Below are 19,027 nucleotides of genomic sequence, written 5' to 3' on the forward strand. Positions count from 1 at the left end.
TTCTGAGATGCGCACTTCGTTACCTCTATATCGCAGGATATACAGGCACTGACCCAATATGATTCAATTGCTACTTAGCGATGCCCCGATCCCGACTAAGAGATGGTAGGTTAGTCGAAAAATAGACTCGTCTGGCCGGCCGCCGGGAGTTTTATGTTTTCGTGCCTTAGGCTGCCAGACCCATTAAGAGCAAAATCGCCCAACAAGGAAAACAATGCCAATCGATTGATGCTAGGTGTCCAATTTCCCTTGTTCAGGACGCTTGTGACTATTGTGGAGGGCCATGCGCCCTCCACAGATTACCGGGCCTCGCCTGAATCCGAATAGCCCAGTCCCCATTTCTACCAGCTTCCCTCTGGACATTAGGATGCCCGACCCACAGAGCTGGGCATGGACGTATGCCAATACGCAACAGACTTCGTAGACATAAGTGCACTTTCGTACGTCTAGTTGTGTGTCCCCAAGTCAACAAGCAAACTCATATTCATTTACATTGTGTTCAATATACAGTACAGTGATCTCGAAAATAATACAGCATCCTAGCCACCCTCCCCACCCCCCATGAGAATTTACTTGGTCGCCTGATCCTTCGTCTCCGGAAATGACCTAAACATATCCCTAATCTTATCCATCGGCGCCGCCATCAACCCCGCGACGGTCTCAAAAGGCGGCTTGTTCGGGGCATTGGGGTGACTCCTCGTCGGCACAAACTGCTTCGTCCGGTGGAACGAGGCCGCCATCTGCCGAGACTCTCCCTCGTCCAAGGTCTTCTCCAGCTGCGGCAGATCTTTCCCTTCTTCCTCCTTGATGTGTTGTGCGAGGTTGCCCCAGAGGTTCTCCAGCACCGGCATGAACTCCGGGTCGGTGGGCTTGAGCCCCTGGAATTTGTAGAGGAGTTCTTTGACCTGGTGCATCCATGTTCGTCAGCGTAGTATCGAAGGACATGGGAGCGAGTCCAACTCACGACTTGATGCTCCATGCGATCGTGCTCGGCCATCTCGGGGCCGTTGTTCAGGTGCTTCTCCATGGACGGGTACACCACCAGCTCCTCGCCCAGAGAGTGGCGGGCCAGCGCCCAGGTAAATTGGTTCTGCCATTTCACCTGGTCCTCTTCGTTCGCGGCACTCTTGATGTGGTTGTAGGCGTCCTCGAGGTCGCGGTGGTCGCTGGTGATTACCTCGGAGATCTGGGTCCGCTGGACGGCGGTAATGGCGAACTGGCGGCGGGGGAGGACAGCGGGCGGAGTCCGTGAGGTGGCCTTGGAGAGACCTCCGCGGAGGGACTGCTTCAGGAAGCGAGATGAGAGCATACTGTATCTATTGGGTAAAAACAATCGTATCAATGGATTAGAAATGATGATTCTGGGAATTCATGCTAGAGCACTCTGCCGGGTTTTTAATGTAAGTAGCCGAGCCCCGTATTCCAAGCGGCACCGCATACGAGGCCCATGTCACTATTGCGCAAAGGCGTAGGGCGATTCATAGGTCGGGAGGGAAGCCGTGTTGGTGCTTGGTACATGTACGCATAAAATGTGGTTCCTTTGGTCGATCGGAGTATGACTCCCAGAGCTCTGGTTGGGTGGATGCTTCTGAAATATGCAGCAGATCGCTGGGTTGTTTGGGCGGGCGGACGGGGACTTGGCATCACACGTCAGTCTGACACCCACAGTATGTCCGCCGATTATCAACAGCCACAAGCTGATAGGTGTCCTTATGTGCATGCGCTCATGGGTCATTCACTCAAAACACGTTTTGCACATCAAAGATCATGGTTACTTAGTGAGAAAGGGATTGCCGGTGATCTGAACATACATGCGCGAAGAAGAGGGTCTTGCCACTTTCCCGCTTTAGATGGAATGGACTGGTTGATCATAAACACATTTACATGCTATGGATTCGGCGCTCGCAAGATATAGTGTACCCATGAGCGGGCGACTGCATCTTCCTCATAGGGCTTTTAGCGGCTAGTTGTTTAGTATGCAGTTGCTACAAGAATTTCAGTCTTTCCTGTTCTCAAATACTAGATTTGGAAGATCGGTCAAAGGCTAAGATGCGTGTGGATGCCACCCGTTGAGAGCGGAGAGATAAATAGGCCATGACCTTGTGATTGACCGGATCGATGTATGCTCCAGCGCCCTTTGCAGCGGGGCTGGCAGCCCGGTCAATTCCCACCCCCGAATGTCTTGAAAGCATGCTCTGTAACTCAATAGTTTCAACCTGTTGCTGAGGGGAATAAATCTCTCATGTGCTACTTATCCACGTAGGGCCTAGTGGGGTGTCAAGGAGGCTGCATGTGGGGCCGACCTGCTTCCCTGCAAATCAACTAAATCAACCCTATGTTGCTCCCACCGCACAGTGTCCGAGCTCAAACCCCATCACCAAGAGCTGTGTTTACGATTTAATTTGTAGAGATCACGTCAGTGGTATTAAATCTTCCCATATCTCTACTTTGGTGGAGGAACGTAATATTGTGTTAATGCTGTTTATGGCTTTTGATTAGCAACCACACTGCTCAGCCAGTCAGTCATGAGGTATGGGGTTGTTGTGAAACCATAGATGTGGGTGTGTAAGATGAAATCAAAGAACCGTAGTATCATAAATGTTAGTTTGCGGGGAGCAGAAAGTTTGAACTCTTGCTAAGAACAGACTGATATGTCCTGCAGGCACGAATCAATGGTCGTCTTCAAGTACAATATGGCTCCATACAAAGGGCATTTGGTTACGACAACCCTGAAAGGCTGCCATCCATAAAGCTGGTGGAACGTCCTCTCTCGGAAGAACTCACTGATATTGCTCCAACCACGGGATCACCTACTACGGATCAAAGAGCATTGCCAGAGCTTTTCTTGAAACTATTGTCTGCTGAAACAAAGATACTCCAAAGACCATTATACTCCAAGCGCTGTACTCCCGCAGAACTCGCTTGCGAGAATGAATGTTCTGACAGTGGGCATATATTAATGACCTCAATCTGAGGCAGGAAGTGGTACAACGGATAATGCAAGTGTTAGCATTCTCTACTGACACATGGCGTAAGGAATTGTCTTTGACCTCTATCCCACATTATGAAATTCTTCACCCGTCAGTCTCTAGCAGCCTACTCCCTTTTGGTATAAGTACTTACCCCGTCCCCTATCATGAAAGCTTCCAATTCAAACCGCAACACCAAAGAAAAATGTACGAACAATGAGTCACCCAATGCCTTCGTCATCTACAGGTGAGGCTCAGCCCTCGACCCCACAAGCACCGCCCGATCCAGCCCGGTGGTATCTCGACTTCTGGGTCTACGACGCCCCAGTCAACCTCGCGATCCCGGAGCTGCTCATCGGCCTCCGCAGCCAGATTGAAGACCGCTACAGTCGGAGGGACTTTCGCATCGAGCCGTCCCCCCCGTCCGAGCGTCATCTGCTGGTCCGGGCCGTCGTCCGCACTGAAGACTGGCCACAAGACGAGGAGAAGGAGCATGAAAAACTGCACGAACAATTAAGTGACATTCTGGATCGGCTGAAGTTGACTCTGCCTTTGGATGTCTGGTGGTGTGACAAAAGGAAAGATCTGAGATGGTCCATCGAGTTTCCGCCCCCCGTCCATGATAGTGACATTGACCAGGATCCGGACCTGTGCAATCTCCTGCTCATCCTCCACCCGAGGATCCCCGAGACCCAAACTAGGGTCGAACCCGTGCCCAATGACCGGTCGACTATGGTCAAGTGGGTGGGGGACATTCGGCTCTGCGGGCCTTTGCCTGTACGTTCGCGTCAGGTGTAGGGTTGCATCCTTGCCGTTAGATTATAGGTGGTGGACCGTTCGATCTTATGAGGGTTCCCATGTAAGTTCGATCTGGGTCTTGCTTTATTAATAATAGAAAGAACCAAATAAAACAGAAACCCTAGGCAGGCTTCCGATTGCCTTGGGCAAATGATTGTTCTGGGGTGTTTCATATGACTGGCTTCTTGTATCAAGTAATTTCGCAATTTCATAGAAAAAAGGTGCCCAAGTTGCTGTTAAATCGATGAGATCTTTTGTCGCATGACGTCGAAGGTCTGGGCCATACATTCCCGGGTGTTTTCAAGAGTCGAAACAGTTTGTTGGTCGAAAGCTCAACATCAGAATAGAGAGTTCGACGTAAGAGAAAAGACGGGAGATATGCTCAATTATGCTGTGGAGGCCTGATGTACGGGAGGCGGACAGGGGCTCTTCTTTGCCAGGAAATAAGATATAAGGCGATATCATTCTCCAGGATGACTGCTTGGAAGTTTCAGCAAGCCTCCGTACCCACTCACTTAACCTCAGTAACCAATCTTGATCGATGGGAAGATAAAAGAATGACACGTGACCGCAAGCCCTAAAACCACGGCGACGGTTGCAACTCACTTGTCGCACTTTCTGTACACTTTCTGTACTCTCGATTCTGGCTGGGAGAAATTCACTCACCCTCCTACCTTCAACCATGGGTGAGATCCCGGGCGGCGATATTGAGGACTTTGTGCGATGCTGAACAATACGAGGGCAGAAATCTGGGGGTTTTTCATCTACAGTGCGCGCTCGTACGACGATGATTCACGATGGGAGCGGTTCGGGGGTTTACTCGCGAGAGGGTTCCGGTGGTTTGAAAAGGATGGAGCCGAGTCGATTTTGCATCAACTTGAATGGAATGTTCAAGAAGATCCCGCTCTTGAGATATGCCCCTTGGAGGAGATCTGGCGGTATGCGGGTGTCACCTTTTCACAATAATAGCCAACGTACTGTACTGAACAGCGGATACGCGACATCGTGACCTCACGGCAGACCGGTTCGGCGAGTACTGTGGACGAGATGTCCGCCACGGATTCCCGCTCATTGTCAACAAAGAAGCCCTGGACTCTGTACTAGCAGCACCAGATAGATGCAGCTGACTGGGAACCTCGTGACTACCAAAAGCACCCCGTCCATATAGTACTCACCAACAATTGTAAATTGGCGTGTCTCGTCTTCTTCAACCTGCTCTTCATGGAGCTGAGCGACTTCTCCGCACGCACGGAGCGATTCCTTAAGGCACCCAACAAGAAACTAACTACTGCCCGCATGCCGACACTGACACCTGGGTAGTTGATCTGGATCCTACTCCGCTGGCAAACCTTACTCCCGACAGAATAGTCCCGGAGCGTTAGGATGAAGGCGGTCGAACTAATTGCGGTCGTGAAACGAACAAGCTACCAGAGCCTTGTACCCTACTATCGAGCGATGTTGTTGTTTCTCGAGCTTCCCACAGACGCACTTAGATTGGCTGTGGCTTTGAAGGTGGATCTGGAGACTAGAGGCTTTAGAGATGCATATAAAACTACAACATGTGACCACAAGCGCGGGGGCGTCTTGTTATTGGTTTTCATAAATGTACAGCGGACGCACCTGAATATCCAATCTCCGTCAAATTCACAATTTCGAAACCGGTCTCCTACTTTCGGCATCACACTCAGCTAGGCCGCGCAACACCCGCCTCAGAATCTTCCCACTCGCATTCCTAGGTATGGCCTCCACAACCCTAACACCCCCAGAGATTTCCTTATACCCCGCCAACCGCTCCGCGGCATACCGTCTCACCTCATCGCCACGCAGCGGCTCGCCGGGCTTCGCCACTACAAACGCTCGCGGCCTCTCACTCCCATGCAGCGGATCACAAACGCCCACCACCGCAGCATCGACCACAGCCGGATGCGACAGCAGGACAGCCTCCAGCTCCGACGGGGCCACCTGAAATCCTCGGACTTTGATGAGCTCCTTCTTTCGATCGACGATGTACCATTTGCGCGTGACACCATCACATATTGCTACGTCACCAGTTTTCAGCCAGCCATCCGCGCCGAAGGCGGACTCATTCGCCGCCGGGTTATCATGATAGCCCGGTGTCACAGTGGGGCCGCGGATGCAGACCTCGCCGGGGACATCGTACGCGGAGATATTCTCTCCGTTGTCGTCGATCAACCTGCAACCATCGCTCACGCTAATTAGCCCCTGCTTTACAGACCACAGTAGGGTTCCCGGACAATCACGAAGAGGTCGACATCAGGAGAAGCATACTTAGCCTCGACATTCGGAACCAAGCGCCCCACGGACCCCGTGTCATCCACCTCTGGGTAAGGCAACATCATAGCCGCGCAGCACGTCTCCGTCATGCCCCACCCCTGCGTCAGAGGCACACCCTCCGGGAGCAGCTCACGCACGACCCTACTCTGCGTATCCTTGTTCAGCGGCGCGGCGCCGCAGACCACATTTCTCACCTTCTTCAGACCCGTCTCCCGGCCCGGGGAGTCAGACGCCAAGATGGCCGTCAAAATCGGCGGGACGACGATTAGGTCCGTGACCGCATATTGCTTCACGAACCGTAGATACGAGCCCAGCTCAAACCGCCGCATAATGTACATCGTGTAGCCGGAGCGCAGAGCGCCGATGTGCACGAGCGGGGCGATGGCGGCGTGGAAGACGGGAAGGGCGATTAGGGACGTCATCTATGTTCCTGGCGGTCAGTTGATCACCTGCTCAGGTGAGAGAAGTAGTAAAGGGTTGAGTGGGGGCAGTGTACTCGATAGGGCCGCGGATGCGCCTCGAAGACAAGCGTATGCTGCGCGACGAGGTTGTAGTGCGTAATGTCGACGGCCTTTGGGAGGCCCGTCGTCCCGCTGCTGAGGAATCGGGCGGCGGTTGTGTCCCTCGCGGTGGTGAGAGTGTCGAAGCGCTGCCATTCAGCCTCGCCGTGGGTGAGGAGTGTTCGCCAAGAGGATAGACCATTGGAATTGGTGAAGAGATCATTGCGTGGGGCGACATCGGTGGAGGCTTCATAGGTGTCGAGGACCCAGCTGTTGCCTTCGGGAAGGTTGACTTGTCTTGCGGCCTCGAGGATGGGAGCTATGAGGTCGGCTTCGGAGATGATGAACCGAGCTTTGGAAACTCGGAGATGGTGCACGAGCTCTGAGGTCGTATGGGATGGGTTTGTGCCGGTGAAAACTCCGCCTGCACCGATGATGGCTAGCACTAGGACGCTGTAGTATATCTATTGCAGTTGAGGGTCAATCTTTAGCTTTCGGACGTAGACAAGAGAGGGGTGCTGACATTGTTGAAAGAATGTATGACCACACAATCGCCGGGCTCGAGGCCTGAATCTTGGAGACCTCGGATGAGCTGCTTGACCATTTTTATGGCGCCATTACATGATAATGTGTGGGTTGGGTTGTGTGCGTCGATGTATATCTAAGACGCGGTAGTCAGCTTTTGATGGTACTGAAGATGGGAAGTACTTTAGTGATTGGCCCTACTGGTTCGTTAAGATCATATTCAGGATCGCCGAAGATATAGGAAAGAATATCCGTGGTTGGTAGAGGAAGCTGTCTCTCTGGCTTGAAGATCATGCTCATGGTGAATATAGTGAAGATTGATCAAGGGCTCGGGTCGGTTCCAAATTTTCTTGCTTAAGCAACACAGATGCTATTCGTATCTCAGTTTCGGTGCGATACTGTAGATATGGGAACTGGGGGTAGTAGTCGAAGACAATCAAACAACTTACAGCCAGTCTGATAATCATAACCGGTAAGCGAGTGGGCAATGTAAGCAAGTGGGCATGCCTGTATTGCACATAAACCTACTCTCGAAGACCCAACCATCCAAGTTTGAGTATGAAAAAAAACTGTGATTTGGTCAATTTACTTATTACAAATTACATATTCAATTATAAGCTTGGTAATATGTCTGTTCACATAGATGACATGCAATATACCGTAAGAATACATACCTATGTTAATAAGCATAAAACTAAATATACATAGATCTAAAGAATCTAAGAATGCATACAGTATATTCTTTTAATAGTATTATATACGATACCACAGTCTAAGAACTATTTAATATGTATTTATTAAGATACAGCCGTTAGAAAAGAATCTGTTTGATTTATAATGGAGGCCCTGTCCACTGGCTTTCCAATTACGTTACCATTCTTTATCATTAGAAATGAACCTTGTCACAGTATATCAATCTTCCCCAATTCCATGAACTAAGCCATGACTAAGTGACAAGCCCTTTTGAATAGTATCGCAATTTCCTGACTGAAGACCGTCTCGAACAAATAGACAAAATTTACACCCGCTGCTGGTTCTTTTCGGTCTATGAAAAGTGTGCAGATTCCGACGAGTCCTGACTTGTATGACCAGGAAGGCTGGATTGGAAAAGTCTGTGTATAAAATGTGTGGCAGGAATATCGTTCGTTGGACTGGGAAGTACCTCGTTTCTCGGTTCTTGATTTTCTGTCTTGAGACTCAGTACCTTGTCTCCTTCTATCGTCAGAATTCCCGGATTGCACCACCTCGCCTACTCGTTCTCATACACCGCCAATTCATGCAGTAGATCGAAGCAAGGGCATACCGCATGACCTGGCCAGATTCCAGGAATGCCCCACACGTACGATGCGAATAGGCCCGGTATCTGACAGATCACATACTGTCGGCAATTACATGCACGCAAGGTGGGATACTTGCCGTGCTATATGCTCATCGCACCCCACAACGCCCTGCAAGTTTGATGAATGGCGGCAAAATTAGCCGATACGAGCATCTTCGCCTCGTATGAGAGAATGACTCCTCATTTGGGCCACATACAGTACAGAGTCAACACCTAGGCCCTGCTTAGTGTCGCTTGGAAAGACGCACCTCAGAAGCTATCACATCACGATGGCGCAAGTATCCTCTCCGGCAGGCGCGACTGTCGCCCTCGTTGCCGGTGCGATGGCGCTCTGGCCCGTGCTCCGCGCGCGGAGAGAGAGCGCTGGCGGTATGAGTGCAAAGGGTAAAGTATTCATCGCCACGGGAGGGTTGAGTGGACTGGGGAAAGAGACTTCAGAGATGTGACGGGTCAATGGCGCCCTTGTGGCCGTGCTAGACATTGATGATGAGGATTATATGCCTTAATCACCCATCGCCATTGGTTTGGGGTATTTCAAGTGCGATATATCGGACCAGCAAGAGGTAGAGGCTATCATGAGCACAATCCAGACCGACATGAGTACACTTCTACCTAGACCCAATGATTTTACGAGGGCAAATGACAGAAGGACAGATGGGAACGCAGAATGTTCTAATGAATTGCGCGGCCATGTCCATAAACCGACTCTCCTTTCACGACCTCCCAATTGACCTTTTCGCCAAGACTGTCAATACAAACCTCCTTGGGCCGGCCCATACCATTCGAGCACACCTCTCTGAGCTGATCCTCAGCGGCGGGAAGAATGGTATGAAATCTCTCAAATTTACGGCGGAGCCCCGAGGCAACAAACGCGGTAACATGGTTTTAGACATACTGAGAATGTGAATGCTTAGAACACGAGATAAAAAGGTCTTCTCTGACTGGCGAGTGCTGCGAGGAAACATGCCAAAAGAAGGAAAAAGAGTAAGGCCACTGAGCTGGGGAGGATGTGCGGACCAACATGTTTCTCACAATCCGTCGCGCTCCACACACACATGGAAATGCAGCATAGTATAAGTCGCCAGGGTATAATAATACTTGTAGGTCACCTTGTCGGCCTCCTTGACCGGCAGCGTCACAAGACGCACAGCTACTGCCGGCATGGAAAGTAGGTGACACAGCCCTAGAGGCAACAGCGCTGGTTTCAATGACATAGTTGCGTATTCGATCCGCGAGCCATTGGCAATCGCAGCGCAGGCGATACCCGCCGCCGTGACACCGCGTAGCCACAATTGCCCTCGTTGATCGAGGACCAGTGGCAATGTAAGACGGCCGGCCTTCCTGTCGCCCTCCATGTCATGAAATTCCTGAACATGAATGGTCATGATCAACCAGCTAAACAAGAGCCACCTGAGCGAGCTCCCCTCTGCACTCGGCAATTCGACGTCCTCGAGCAATGCATCAAGCAGACTCAGCTGGAGTACGGCCCCAACCGCCGTGAACAGATTGCGCGCGGCCCAGTTATCGAATCTGGGCCACACGTAGAACAGCAGAACCCACCCCTCCCACAGAACCAGAATTGTAGTGGCTTGGAGACCCACGGTGAGATGGAGCAAGATCAGGAAGAGAATCCAGCTCAGTATCCAGCGCGTGTAAGCGCCCTCTACGCTCATTTTGCCGGAGGGAATAGGCCTCTTGGGCTTGTTCAAGGCATCCTCTTCCACGGAAAAGGCCTGGTTTGCGATGTCAAAGACATACGCAAATGCCAATATCGCGAGACACGCCCCAGGCAACCGGGTTGAAAGCTGTTGGACTGAGAGATTTGATCCCGAAAGTCGTGCGGATAGGCATGCGACAGCGTTGCCACAGTGGGCGGTGAAATTGTCTCGCAGGAGTGCTATGATCAATGATAGCTCCGCGGTGATAGCTGAACTTCCGGTGTTCCTGTGCCCATTAGTACGAATCTCACGGTCATAGTGTTCGAGGTAGCCTCACAAGGCATGAATCGGCGTCTGTGAACTCGTTTTCGAGCGAGAGTGAGCCACTTTCTTGCTAGTCTGCCGAGGAAAAAACCACATCTTGTGGGATTGCAAATCAATTCAGACACAATAGCCCTGGCTGGATATGCATTTAGGTCGCCCGAGCTAGAAGACTGCCGGTGAAGGAGTATTCTATCTCGCAGCGTTGGGGTGTCCCAACTATTCCTGCGTCTCAGATCCAAGTAAGTCCAAGGGGTGGTATGTATGTGCATGATGATGTAGAGAGAGCTTCCACTATAATTATCTGGCAGAGAGTCAGAGTACCACAGTACAACAATATACGACATGGTAGAAGGTATCAGAGCCAAGTTATCAGAGGCAAGGGTTGGATAAGACCGTGATACGGCAGACAAAGATTTAATCTGCGGACAAAGGGTTTGACGAATTTCGAGATTCTTTCTCCGCCGATCTTCTGCTAGGCCATGTCTGTGAAACTGTCAAGTTTCTGAAACTGGCTAGCCTGACAATATTACACAGCCACTTCTGACTGGGGCTGTGCATTAGTTCAATGATCGACCTAGTGCATGCTTCACTTCGATTGCGTAGAAAGATTGAAATTAGATTTCCTGTACAACCAACATGTATGAAAAAAAGGACGTATACATTTCAATGCCAAGTAAGGTGAACACAAGGCCAAGAAGAGATAGTGAGATAGCAAATACTCATAAAATAGGCAACAGTCAGTTCTAGGCAATAATCGCCGCAGCGACAAGATTGAAATAACATCACACTGAACTCTGGACATTACTATACAGATCTCTTCCCCCAGTAATCTTTGTCATATGAAATACCTACGTCAAGATGGCGCCTTACTATGATGGCCTACTCGCATTTCTCTTTCGGCAGCTGTTCTACAGAATTCCTGAAGTTGCACCTCTCAATCTCCATGGAAAAGCCGTTCTCTTGACAGGGGCAAACTCCGGGATTGGTCTTTCTCTAGCAATGATGCTTGCATCACAGGGTGCTGAAGTGATCACCGCCGTCCGATCCATAACCAAGGGCGAAGCTGCTCGACAGCAGATTCTTCGAGCTCTTCCAACGGCCAATATTGAGGTTCGACAGTGTGACCTAGCGTCGTTCGACTCAGTCAGAAGCTTTGTAAGGCAGCTGAAAGATGAATCCAAGACCTTCGATCTGCTCATTCTTAATGCCGGCGTTTGGTGTTCACAATGGATGGCGTCAGCGGATGGGTATGACATTTCTCTCCAAGTACATCATACTGTCCATTATCGGGGGCGCTGCTAACAAAATTAGGTGAATGTGCTCTCGAACGCACTTATGGCTATGTCGCTTCTTCCGTTCCTCCGTTATAAGAACGGCCCACCGCGCATAGTCTTCGTGACATCCGAGAGTCACGCTATGGTCCCAACGCCCTTTGCCCAACACGGCAGGATGTTGGACTTTTTCAACCAGAAAGCCCAAGCATTCGATCATTACACCCACTACTACACGTCCAAACTGTTCGAGCTTCTCTTGGCCCAGGCTATGTCTCGGCGTATTGACCCGGGAAAGCTCTCAATCGCTTTGGTTTCTCCGGGACTCTGCAAGAGTGAATTGTTCCGCAATGTAAGGTCTGCACCAGCAGATCTCTTGGCGCGCTGCTTTGCTCGGACCTGCGATGCCGGGGCGCGAATGATAATAATGGCCTCTGTCACTCAGACGGAAAGTCCTCCCGACACATATTTTAGCCAGGGGGGTCAAGTACCGTAAGTACATCTTCACCTGAGATGCACTGCCATATGACTGAGCCTTGCAGTGTTTCCACATTTGCCTCCAGCTCAGAAGGCGTTTTATGCCAAGAAAGACTCTGGGAGGAGATAATGAGCATCCTGGACAGTGTAGACTCTGATCTGGAGTCTCACTTGCACCTGGTCAGTTGAATTGGCTCAGCAGGACGCAAGACCACGTAGCCATACCGACCTCCCTTCGTAGATGTTTTGTTATATGTCTTAGCAAGAGGGATTCAATTTAAGTGATGCATGGGCGAGCTTCTGTACTACCTTCTACTCCTAGCACCTGCCACAAGCTCAGATAAGTAGAATGGCAACTTTATGCATGTGATCCATAGCAAGCAAATGGGTCTCAACAACGTAAAACAGAATCCTGCACTGAATTCGTGTACATTTGGGGCACTATATAGTTATTTCATGCATATAAAACAAGCTCTAAAGCATTGGACCTTTCAAAAGACATTGCTTCCTCAAAATAAGCACCTCAATTGCTCTCTCTCTAGCATCATGTCATTCTACTTCACTCCAGTACAGCTCACACCGTTGGATCACATGATGCCAGTTACCTACATAGCATTCTTCTATGGCTTTCTACTCGACGATCCACAAAGAGCCGTGCCTGTCATTGAAGACTCTCTCCATCGGCTACTCCGGGCAAATCCATTTCTGGCAGGGAATTTGATCAACTCGAATCATGGTCACGAAGCCCCCACCGTGCGAGCTGTTTATCCGCCGACAGTGGAATCCTTGCGCGAATTTCCCATTCTACGAGTGAGACATCATGAGGATCGTTACATGGCCGGCCAGTACCACGGGTCCACCTGCTCTGACGATCGATTCTCCAACAATTTCTTGTTTAGCGAGGCCTATCTGCCGGTGCTCCTCGCAGCAGCGACTGCTCAACAATGCCCCATCATCCGGTGGCAAGCGAACATTATGCAAGATGGGCTGGTCGTAGCGGTATGTTTCCATCACTCCGTGCTGGACGCTGCAGGATTCTATATCATCCAGGCTGCATTGGCGGAATGTTGTCGAGAGCCAGGAAGTGCGAGGCAGGGGCCTTCCCTGGGAGCAGACCTTCTGAAAGGGAGACAGAGGATTCTGGAAACTGGCCTCTCGGGTGGGGTCAGTGGAGGATTGTCAGCGGGGCTCCTGCAGGACCTCGCAATAGCCGACTTCAATTGTGCACAAGGCCTGATCAGCCGGCGCCTGACATTGAGTCCTGCCAGAATCGCGTATCTGAAAACAATGTGTAATGCACTCGACCGGGGGCCCGTCGAGAACAACCGCGTATCCTCTGAGCCCAGGCAATTACTGTCGTCAAATGATATTATCTCCGCTACACTATGGCTTGCAATTATGAGGGCGCGGTATCGACCCTGCTCAGAAACCCTCAAGGGGCAGAGCGACTCGACCCAGAGCTCCCTCATTCTGATCACTGAGATTCGCCGAGCCCTGATACCGCCACTGCCAAAGTCCTACATTGGGAATGGGATCGTCCAAACTGCGACCTCGTCACCCATCCGGTCCGCTCTGGAGTTCATATCCCATCCTGCACAATCACCCAGTCTCACGGCCAACGGGCTGCAGGTTCTTACCGACCTCGCGCTCAAGGTCCATGCTACGTTTTTGTGCGTGGATGATGCTTCCGTGAAAACGCTCATCCGCGAAAAGAAAGAAAGTATTGACCGGAGTCCAAAGTTCAGGCAAGCAGACGTTACATCAACCAGTCTGCGTCGCATGGGAGTGTATGGATTAGACTTTGGCGCAGTCTTGGGAAAGGTGGTGGAGTTCGATAGCCCAGACAACAGAATTGACGGGACGGTCTGCATGCTACCTGCTCGGATGAATTCGGTTCCAGCACCATGGGAGGTGCGGGTTACCTTGCCGCGAGGGGCCATGGTACGACTTCTTCAGGATCCATTCATGGACTGGTTGATGGGAGATGCGTCGGCCAAACTGTGAAGGGGTTAGTGTCGGGATAATCGAAGTGCAACGAGGATACATCCTGGAGTGATCGGATCGAGAAAGGATCGTAGATCCGATCTGAGATCAGATCGGCATGGTCCGATCCGGATGATCGTGATAGGGCTTTTTGTTCCGGCTCTTAATTCCCACCCGTACGGCTAATCAGAACAATCCTCTAGTCTCTGCAGTCCCTCACCGCATCATTCACAGTCATTCCTTTAGACTGATACTGTGTCTGAACGAGTCAATGAACCTTGATGATGTGATATGTCTGGAGAGTTCTTCAGGGAAAAGGTTACGCAGAATTCTATACTGCCCCCTTACATATTCCTCTATCTCTTCTAACGCATAGAGCAGCAATCCTGCGTCCAAACGTCAAGAGGAAACTGAACCCTTGTGTACCTTCATGTTCTCCCACCGGCCATCTTTATGAGATGAGTAAGCTATCACATGCCCTACTTGATCCAGTATCTATTTGGGCTCTTTGCAACATGTTAGGTCAATGTTGGGTAAAAGGATCGTTGTCCCCAGACCATCGAAGGATATACAATATATGAACTGTTATGTTAAGGAATGCTGTATGTATCGTCGTAATTCTCAACATGAAATATGCAATATGAGCATCGCGGTTTGGTATGAACTAGCCGTGCTAAGTTTTCTTTATGCCTCCACACCCAACACCTCTTCATCTGACGGCTCCCAGAATGTCCTTCGCTGGAAAATACGACATCATCATCATCGGCGCAGGCGTTGCTGGAATCAATGCCGCATATCGAATACAGAAACTGCTATCTGACCACACATATGTCATTCTCGAGGCCCGCGATGCTGTCGGGGGGACTTGGGATTTGATGCGCTATCCTGGGATCCGACTCGACTCCGACATGTACACGTTCGGATTTACATGGTACCCCTACCATGGCGACAAGATTATGCTAGATGGACAATCACTCCGAAATTACGTTGACAATGCTGCGACGGAGCACGGGATTCGTAACCGCATTCTCTTCAACCATCGAGTCACGACAGCAAGTTGGTCGTCTGACAACCATGCCTGGACTTTGGCAGCTACGGCTGATGATGAGAAGCACTGTTTCAGCGCAAGATATGTGATTTTCGCAACAGGGTATTTCGACCACAATGAGCCATTGCCCACCCAAATCCCTGGTCTCGACCAGTTCCAAGGAACAGTGATCCATCCGCAGTTCTGGCCCGAAGATCTGGATCATTCCGAGAAAAAGATTGCTGTTATCGGCAGCGGAGCGACGGCTATATCCCTTGTCCCGAAACTCGCAGAGACCGCGTCCACCGTTGCGGTCATCCAGAGAAGCCCGAATTACATTTTGGCCGTTGACTTACCGGGGGCTAAGTCTTTGTTAACGAAATTCCTGCCGACTCCAGTGGCTCACAAGCTCAGGCGTCTGTGGTGGCTCCTCGTCACCTTGATCGGTTACTACGCGTCTCGCCGATGGCCTCAATATGCAAGAGACTACCTGCTGAGCCGGGTCAGAAAAGAGCTCCTAGCACATGTCCCTCTCCAGCCGCACTTCCAACCCACGTACAATGTCTGGGACCAACGGCTCCTAGCATGTCCCAACGGAGATTACTTCCACAGCATCCGTGGCGGAAAGGTCAGCATTGAAACAGCAATCATCCAGGGCTGTACCGCAGACGGCCTTCTCCTGGACAATGGGAAAGCCGTCAGTGCAAGTATCATTGTCACAGCAACGGGGCTGAAACTCCAGATCGGAGGTGCGATCCGATTAGACATCGACGGGCAGATATGTAAACTGTCGGATAGATTCATGTGGAATGGGATGATGCTCGACGGCGTCCCGAATGCTTTCTTCGCTCTCGGGTATCTCACGAGCGCGTCCTGGACGATGGGAGTGGATGTGACGGCTGTGGCCGCCTGTCGATTGATCAGGCACATGAAACGGACGGGCAGTGTAGCTGCCCTACCTCGTCTACAAAAACGGTCAGATCTGGCTGTTCGCCCACTTTGGGACCTGAACTCAACATACATCGCGGCCGGTAAAGGGGGCATACCTAAAGCAGGATCTGTCGGGCCCTGGCGACCTCGCACGAATTATTCGTTGGACTACTTTCATGCCAAGTATGGCTCTCTCACGGAGGGTTTGGAGTATGTTGAGGCCGACTGACTGTCCCAATACTTGATTAGAATCTGTACGCTGCAGCCAGTCTCTATACTATGCCCGCTCTTGATGCGTGAGTGTATGTGGCTCTGTACGTGTACCTTGCAAGCGTATCTTGCCGCTGCTTCATGGTAGAGGACATATACTTTCCATCTATAAACTGCATCATCTCCGCTTTGTTATTCTGAGTAATCAGGGTTCCTAGCCACTTGCTTACATAAGAGATCATCTATCCTTTCATTATTCAGATAAGACACCCTATTTCATTATGGCTCTCCACAGGTCCTGAGTGCAAACTCCTACGTAAACCTACAGTCATTATGCTGTTTTACTTCAGATGCGAGTGCAATTCTGCCAAATTTACATACAACGTTACATATTCGTACCTGTCACTTTTTATACATGATTGCAGTGTCATTTTTTCCCGGTTGTGTTTTCTCCAAGGCGCGGACTCCAATCCGTTGGCAAGTGCGATGGTGGCACAATTGCATAAGGGATTATTGACGTGTGCAAACCCCTTGCAGTCTGTCTGCGTTCTATCAGCGGAGCATATCCACAATTCCGGGTTTGGCTTTACTTCGCTGACATCACAAGCGCTGCGAGCTCTGCAATCGAAGTCCATTTCACCAGATGCGCTAACAAGGCATGCTCCTTGGCAATATGACACCTGATTACCCTTGATTGACGGATGTTGTAAACCCGTACCTTGAAGCGATTCCTCTCCTCCAATACGAGGATCTTTTCGTGTAGGAATGCAATAGCCCCCCTTGCTTGTTGCGCCGTGCTCTTTCATATTCTGACGTCATGAGAAGTCTGTAAAGAACTGCCTATAAGGCATTCAATGGTTGCCTTAGCTGTTCGCTGTGAAGCTTTCGCCTTGTCATGTGGATGTGCGTGAGGTGGGTGGGCTTTGCCTTGAATATCCCGGGAATCGCTCTGACAATGGCCTTTCAATAACCTTACTGGGGCGCATATCCATATCAGTTGTCAGGATATTAATCTGCGAGAGTGACTCTAACACAATGATTATTGAACCAGTACCACAGTCGCAAGCGCTAGGCATCGATGAGCACAGCACCTCATCCCCGGCTGGGAGAAACGAATTCCCTGACGAGAAGCCAGCCCCACGTATCGCGGAGTGGCAATATCTGCTCGGGAATCTCGGGATCCAGGGTGGTAGACCTGAGATCCATGGCCACCGAGTATCAATAAGCCTTGATCTTAACCAGGAGGAGGTTCGCAAATGTCCTCTCCGAACGGCTAGATTGTCATGCTAACAGATGATTCGCTGCAGATCATCTCCGGTCCCATGGAGTACCTGCTCTCCTCGCACGGGAAGAGCTTCCGAGGTAAACTCATCGCGGGGTTCAACCGACTCCTGGATGTCCCTCAGGACAAGCTCAATGTGATCAGTCGGGTCATTGAGCTGTTGCACACGGCCTCTCTCTTGCAAGTAGACACCGACTATCGGCGTATAACCCCAGTACTTCACTGACATGTGATAGAATTGATGACATCCAAGACCGGTCCACGCTGAGACGGGGCCTGCCCGTGGCGCACAGCATCTTCGGGGTCGCCCAGACGATCAATTCCGCAAACCATGCCTACTTCCTAGCGCAGAAACACCTGGAGCGCTTGGGCAACCCGTCTGCTCTCCCAATCTTCACGGAGGAAATGCTCAATCTGCACCGCGGACAGGGGATGGACCTCTACTGGCGGGACTCGCTAACCTGCCCTACGGAGGAGGAATATTTAGACATGGTGTCCAACAAGACCGGCGGGCTGTTCAGGCTGGCGATCAGACTGATGCAGCTGGAGAGCCGAAAGTCAGGGTAAGACCGGTCTGGCCTGGTGTTCTTTCTCGACTACCAACACGTGCTGATATTCATACTCCTTCCGTCCCAGGGACTACGTCTCGCTGATTAACCTCGTTAGAACCATTTTCCAGATCCGAGACGACTATCAGAACCTGAAAGGCGAGGCATACACCTCTAACAAAGGGTTCTGCGAGGATTTGACGGAGGGCAAGTTCTCGTTCCCGATCATCCACAGTATCCGCCAGGACCCTGCCAACAGGCAGCTACTGCACATCCTGCGCCAGCGGACCACAGACGAGGCGGTCAAAACATTTGCGGTATGGCAGATGGAAGCGACGGGGAGCTTTCGGTACTGTCGACAGAAGATCTCGAGGCTGATGGGCGAGGTCAGGGCCATTGTCGCGGGCTTGGACGCTGGCGGGTCGGCGGAGGTGAATGCCATTCTGAACTTTTTGGAATTCGAATAAGTAGGGGACGGGTGAGCTTGATGATTTGATACTATTACTCAAGTGATGATCGCCCTGGACTCACAATAATCAAATGGGACAGACATTTTGAGTTTTTATCCATTTTCTAATCCACAATATGCATCTCCATACGCACATATGATGATACCGGAGAGAACACAAAGGAGGAAGTGTGATTAAATTGATGACCGTAATTACCATCCACGGCTAGAATCCAAGGGGAGCACTAAGGGCACACCGAATTTCACGTAGTCAAAACACTATCAAGCGACGGCCAGTGGACATTTGCGGAATGCGATGCAGTTTGGAAGTGGACGGGATTCTATAGCATGATGCTTCCCGAAAAAGCCCCGATGCTATGGGACAGGCTAGTCGGGTTCCCTTATACCTAGATCTTATAAAGCAAGGGTAATTACAATATGTG

At 50.8% G+C, this 19,027-nt stretch overlaps 8 protein-coding genes across 8 annotated transcripts; 5 read left to right on the forward strand and 3 right to left on the reverse strand.

Annotated features, from left to right (window-relative positions):
• Positions 1-514: 514 nt before the first annotated feature.
• Positions 515-1,535, reverse strand: BO95DRAFT_491664 (HHE domain protein). The gene is made up of 2 exons (XM_025590653.1): positions 965-1,535; positions 515-905 (listed from the first exon to the last, which is right to left on the reverse strand). Exons 1-2 carry the CDS (start codon positions 1,307-1,309, stop codon positions 570-572), a joined length of 681 nt encoding a protein of 226 aa, XP_025444450.1. The 5' UTR covers positions 1,310-1,535; the 3' UTR covers positions 515-569.
• A 1,650-nt stretch (positions 1,536-3,185) lies between these two features.
• Positions 3,186-3,767, forward strand: BO95DRAFT_429968 (uncharacterized protein; the record flags this gene model as incomplete). The annotated part of the gene is made up of 1 exon (XM_025584920.1): positions 3,186-3,767. The coding sequence occupies one exon, from the start codon at positions 3,186-3,188 to the stop codon at positions 3,765-3,767; it is 582 nt and encodes a 193-aa protein (XP_025444451.1).
• Positions 3,768-5,411: 1,644 nt separating this feature from the next.
• Positions 5,412-7,387, reverse strand: BO95DRAFT_357916 (acyl--CoA ligase; the record flags this gene model as incomplete). The annotated part of the gene is made up of 5 exons (XM_025582378.1): positions 5,412-5,961; positions 6,057-6,484; positions 6,559-7,026; positions 7,086-7,223; positions 7,289-7,387. The coding sequence occupies 5 exons, from the start codon at positions 7,385-7,387 to the stop codon at positions 5,412-5,414; spliced, it is 1,683 nt and encodes a 560-aa protein (XP_025444452.1).
• A 2,067-nt stretch (positions 7,388-9,454) lies between these two features.
• On the reverse strand, positions 9,455-10,504 carry BO95DRAFT_491669 (uncharacterized protein; the record flags this gene model as incomplete). The annotated part of the gene is made up of 2 exons (XM_025590654.1): positions 9,455-10,370; positions 10,422-10,504. 2 exons carry the CDS (start codon positions 10,502-10,504, stop codon positions 9,455-9,457), a joined length of 999 nt encoding a protein of 332 aa, XP_025444453.1.
• Positions 10,505-11,266: 762 nt separating this feature from the next.
• Positions 11,267-12,345, forward strand: BO95DRAFT_358002 (putative short-chain dehydrogenase; the record flags this gene model as incomplete). Its single annotated transcript, XM_025582382.1, has 3 exons — positions 11,267-11,674; positions 11,720-12,036; positions 12,222-12,345. 3 exons carry the CDS (start codon positions 11,267-11,269, stop codon positions 12,343-12,345), a joined length of 849 nt encoding a protein of 282 aa, XP_025444454.1.
• Positions 12,346-12,702: 357 nt separating this feature from the next.
• On the forward strand, positions 12,703-14,160 carry BO95DRAFT_461681 (uncharacterized protein; the record flags this gene model as incomplete). Its single annotated transcript, XM_025588839.1, has 1 exon — positions 12,703-14,160. The coding sequence occupies one exon, from the start codon at positions 12,703-12,705 to the stop codon at positions 14,158-14,160; it is 1,458 nt and encodes a 485-aa protein (XP_025444455.1).
• A 707-nt stretch (positions 14,161-14,867) lies between these two features.
• On the forward strand, positions 14,868-16,325 carry BO95DRAFT_358188 (flavin-containing monooxygenase; the record flags this gene model as incomplete). The annotated part of the gene is made up of 1 exon (XM_025582394.1): positions 14,868-16,325. The coding sequence occupies one exon, from the start codon at positions 14,868-14,870 to the stop codon at positions 16,323-16,325; it is 1,458 nt and encodes a 485-aa protein (XP_025444456.1).
• Positions 16,326-17,589: 1,264 nt separating this feature from the next.
• Positions 17,590-18,603, forward strand: BO95DRAFT_358044 (FPP/GGPP synthase family protein; the record flags this gene model as incomplete). The annotated part of the gene is made up of 3 exons (XM_025582387.1): positions 17,590-17,791; positions 17,842-18,151; positions 18,225-18,603. The coding sequence occupies 3 exons, from the start codon at positions 17,590-17,592 to the stop codon at positions 18,601-18,603; spliced, it is 891 nt and encodes a 296-aa protein (XP_025444457.1).
• Between the last annotated feature and the right edge of the window lie 424 nt (positions 18,604-19,027).

This window comes from Aspergillus brunneoviolaceus, assembly GCF_003184695.1.
Source record: "Aspergillus brunneoviolaceus CBS 621.78 unplaced genomic scaffold BO95scaffold_18, whole genome shotgun sequence".
Lineage (NCBI taxonomy): Eukaryota > Fungi > Ascomycota > Eurotiomycetes > Eurotiales > Aspergillaceae > Aspergillus > Aspergillus brunneoviolaceus.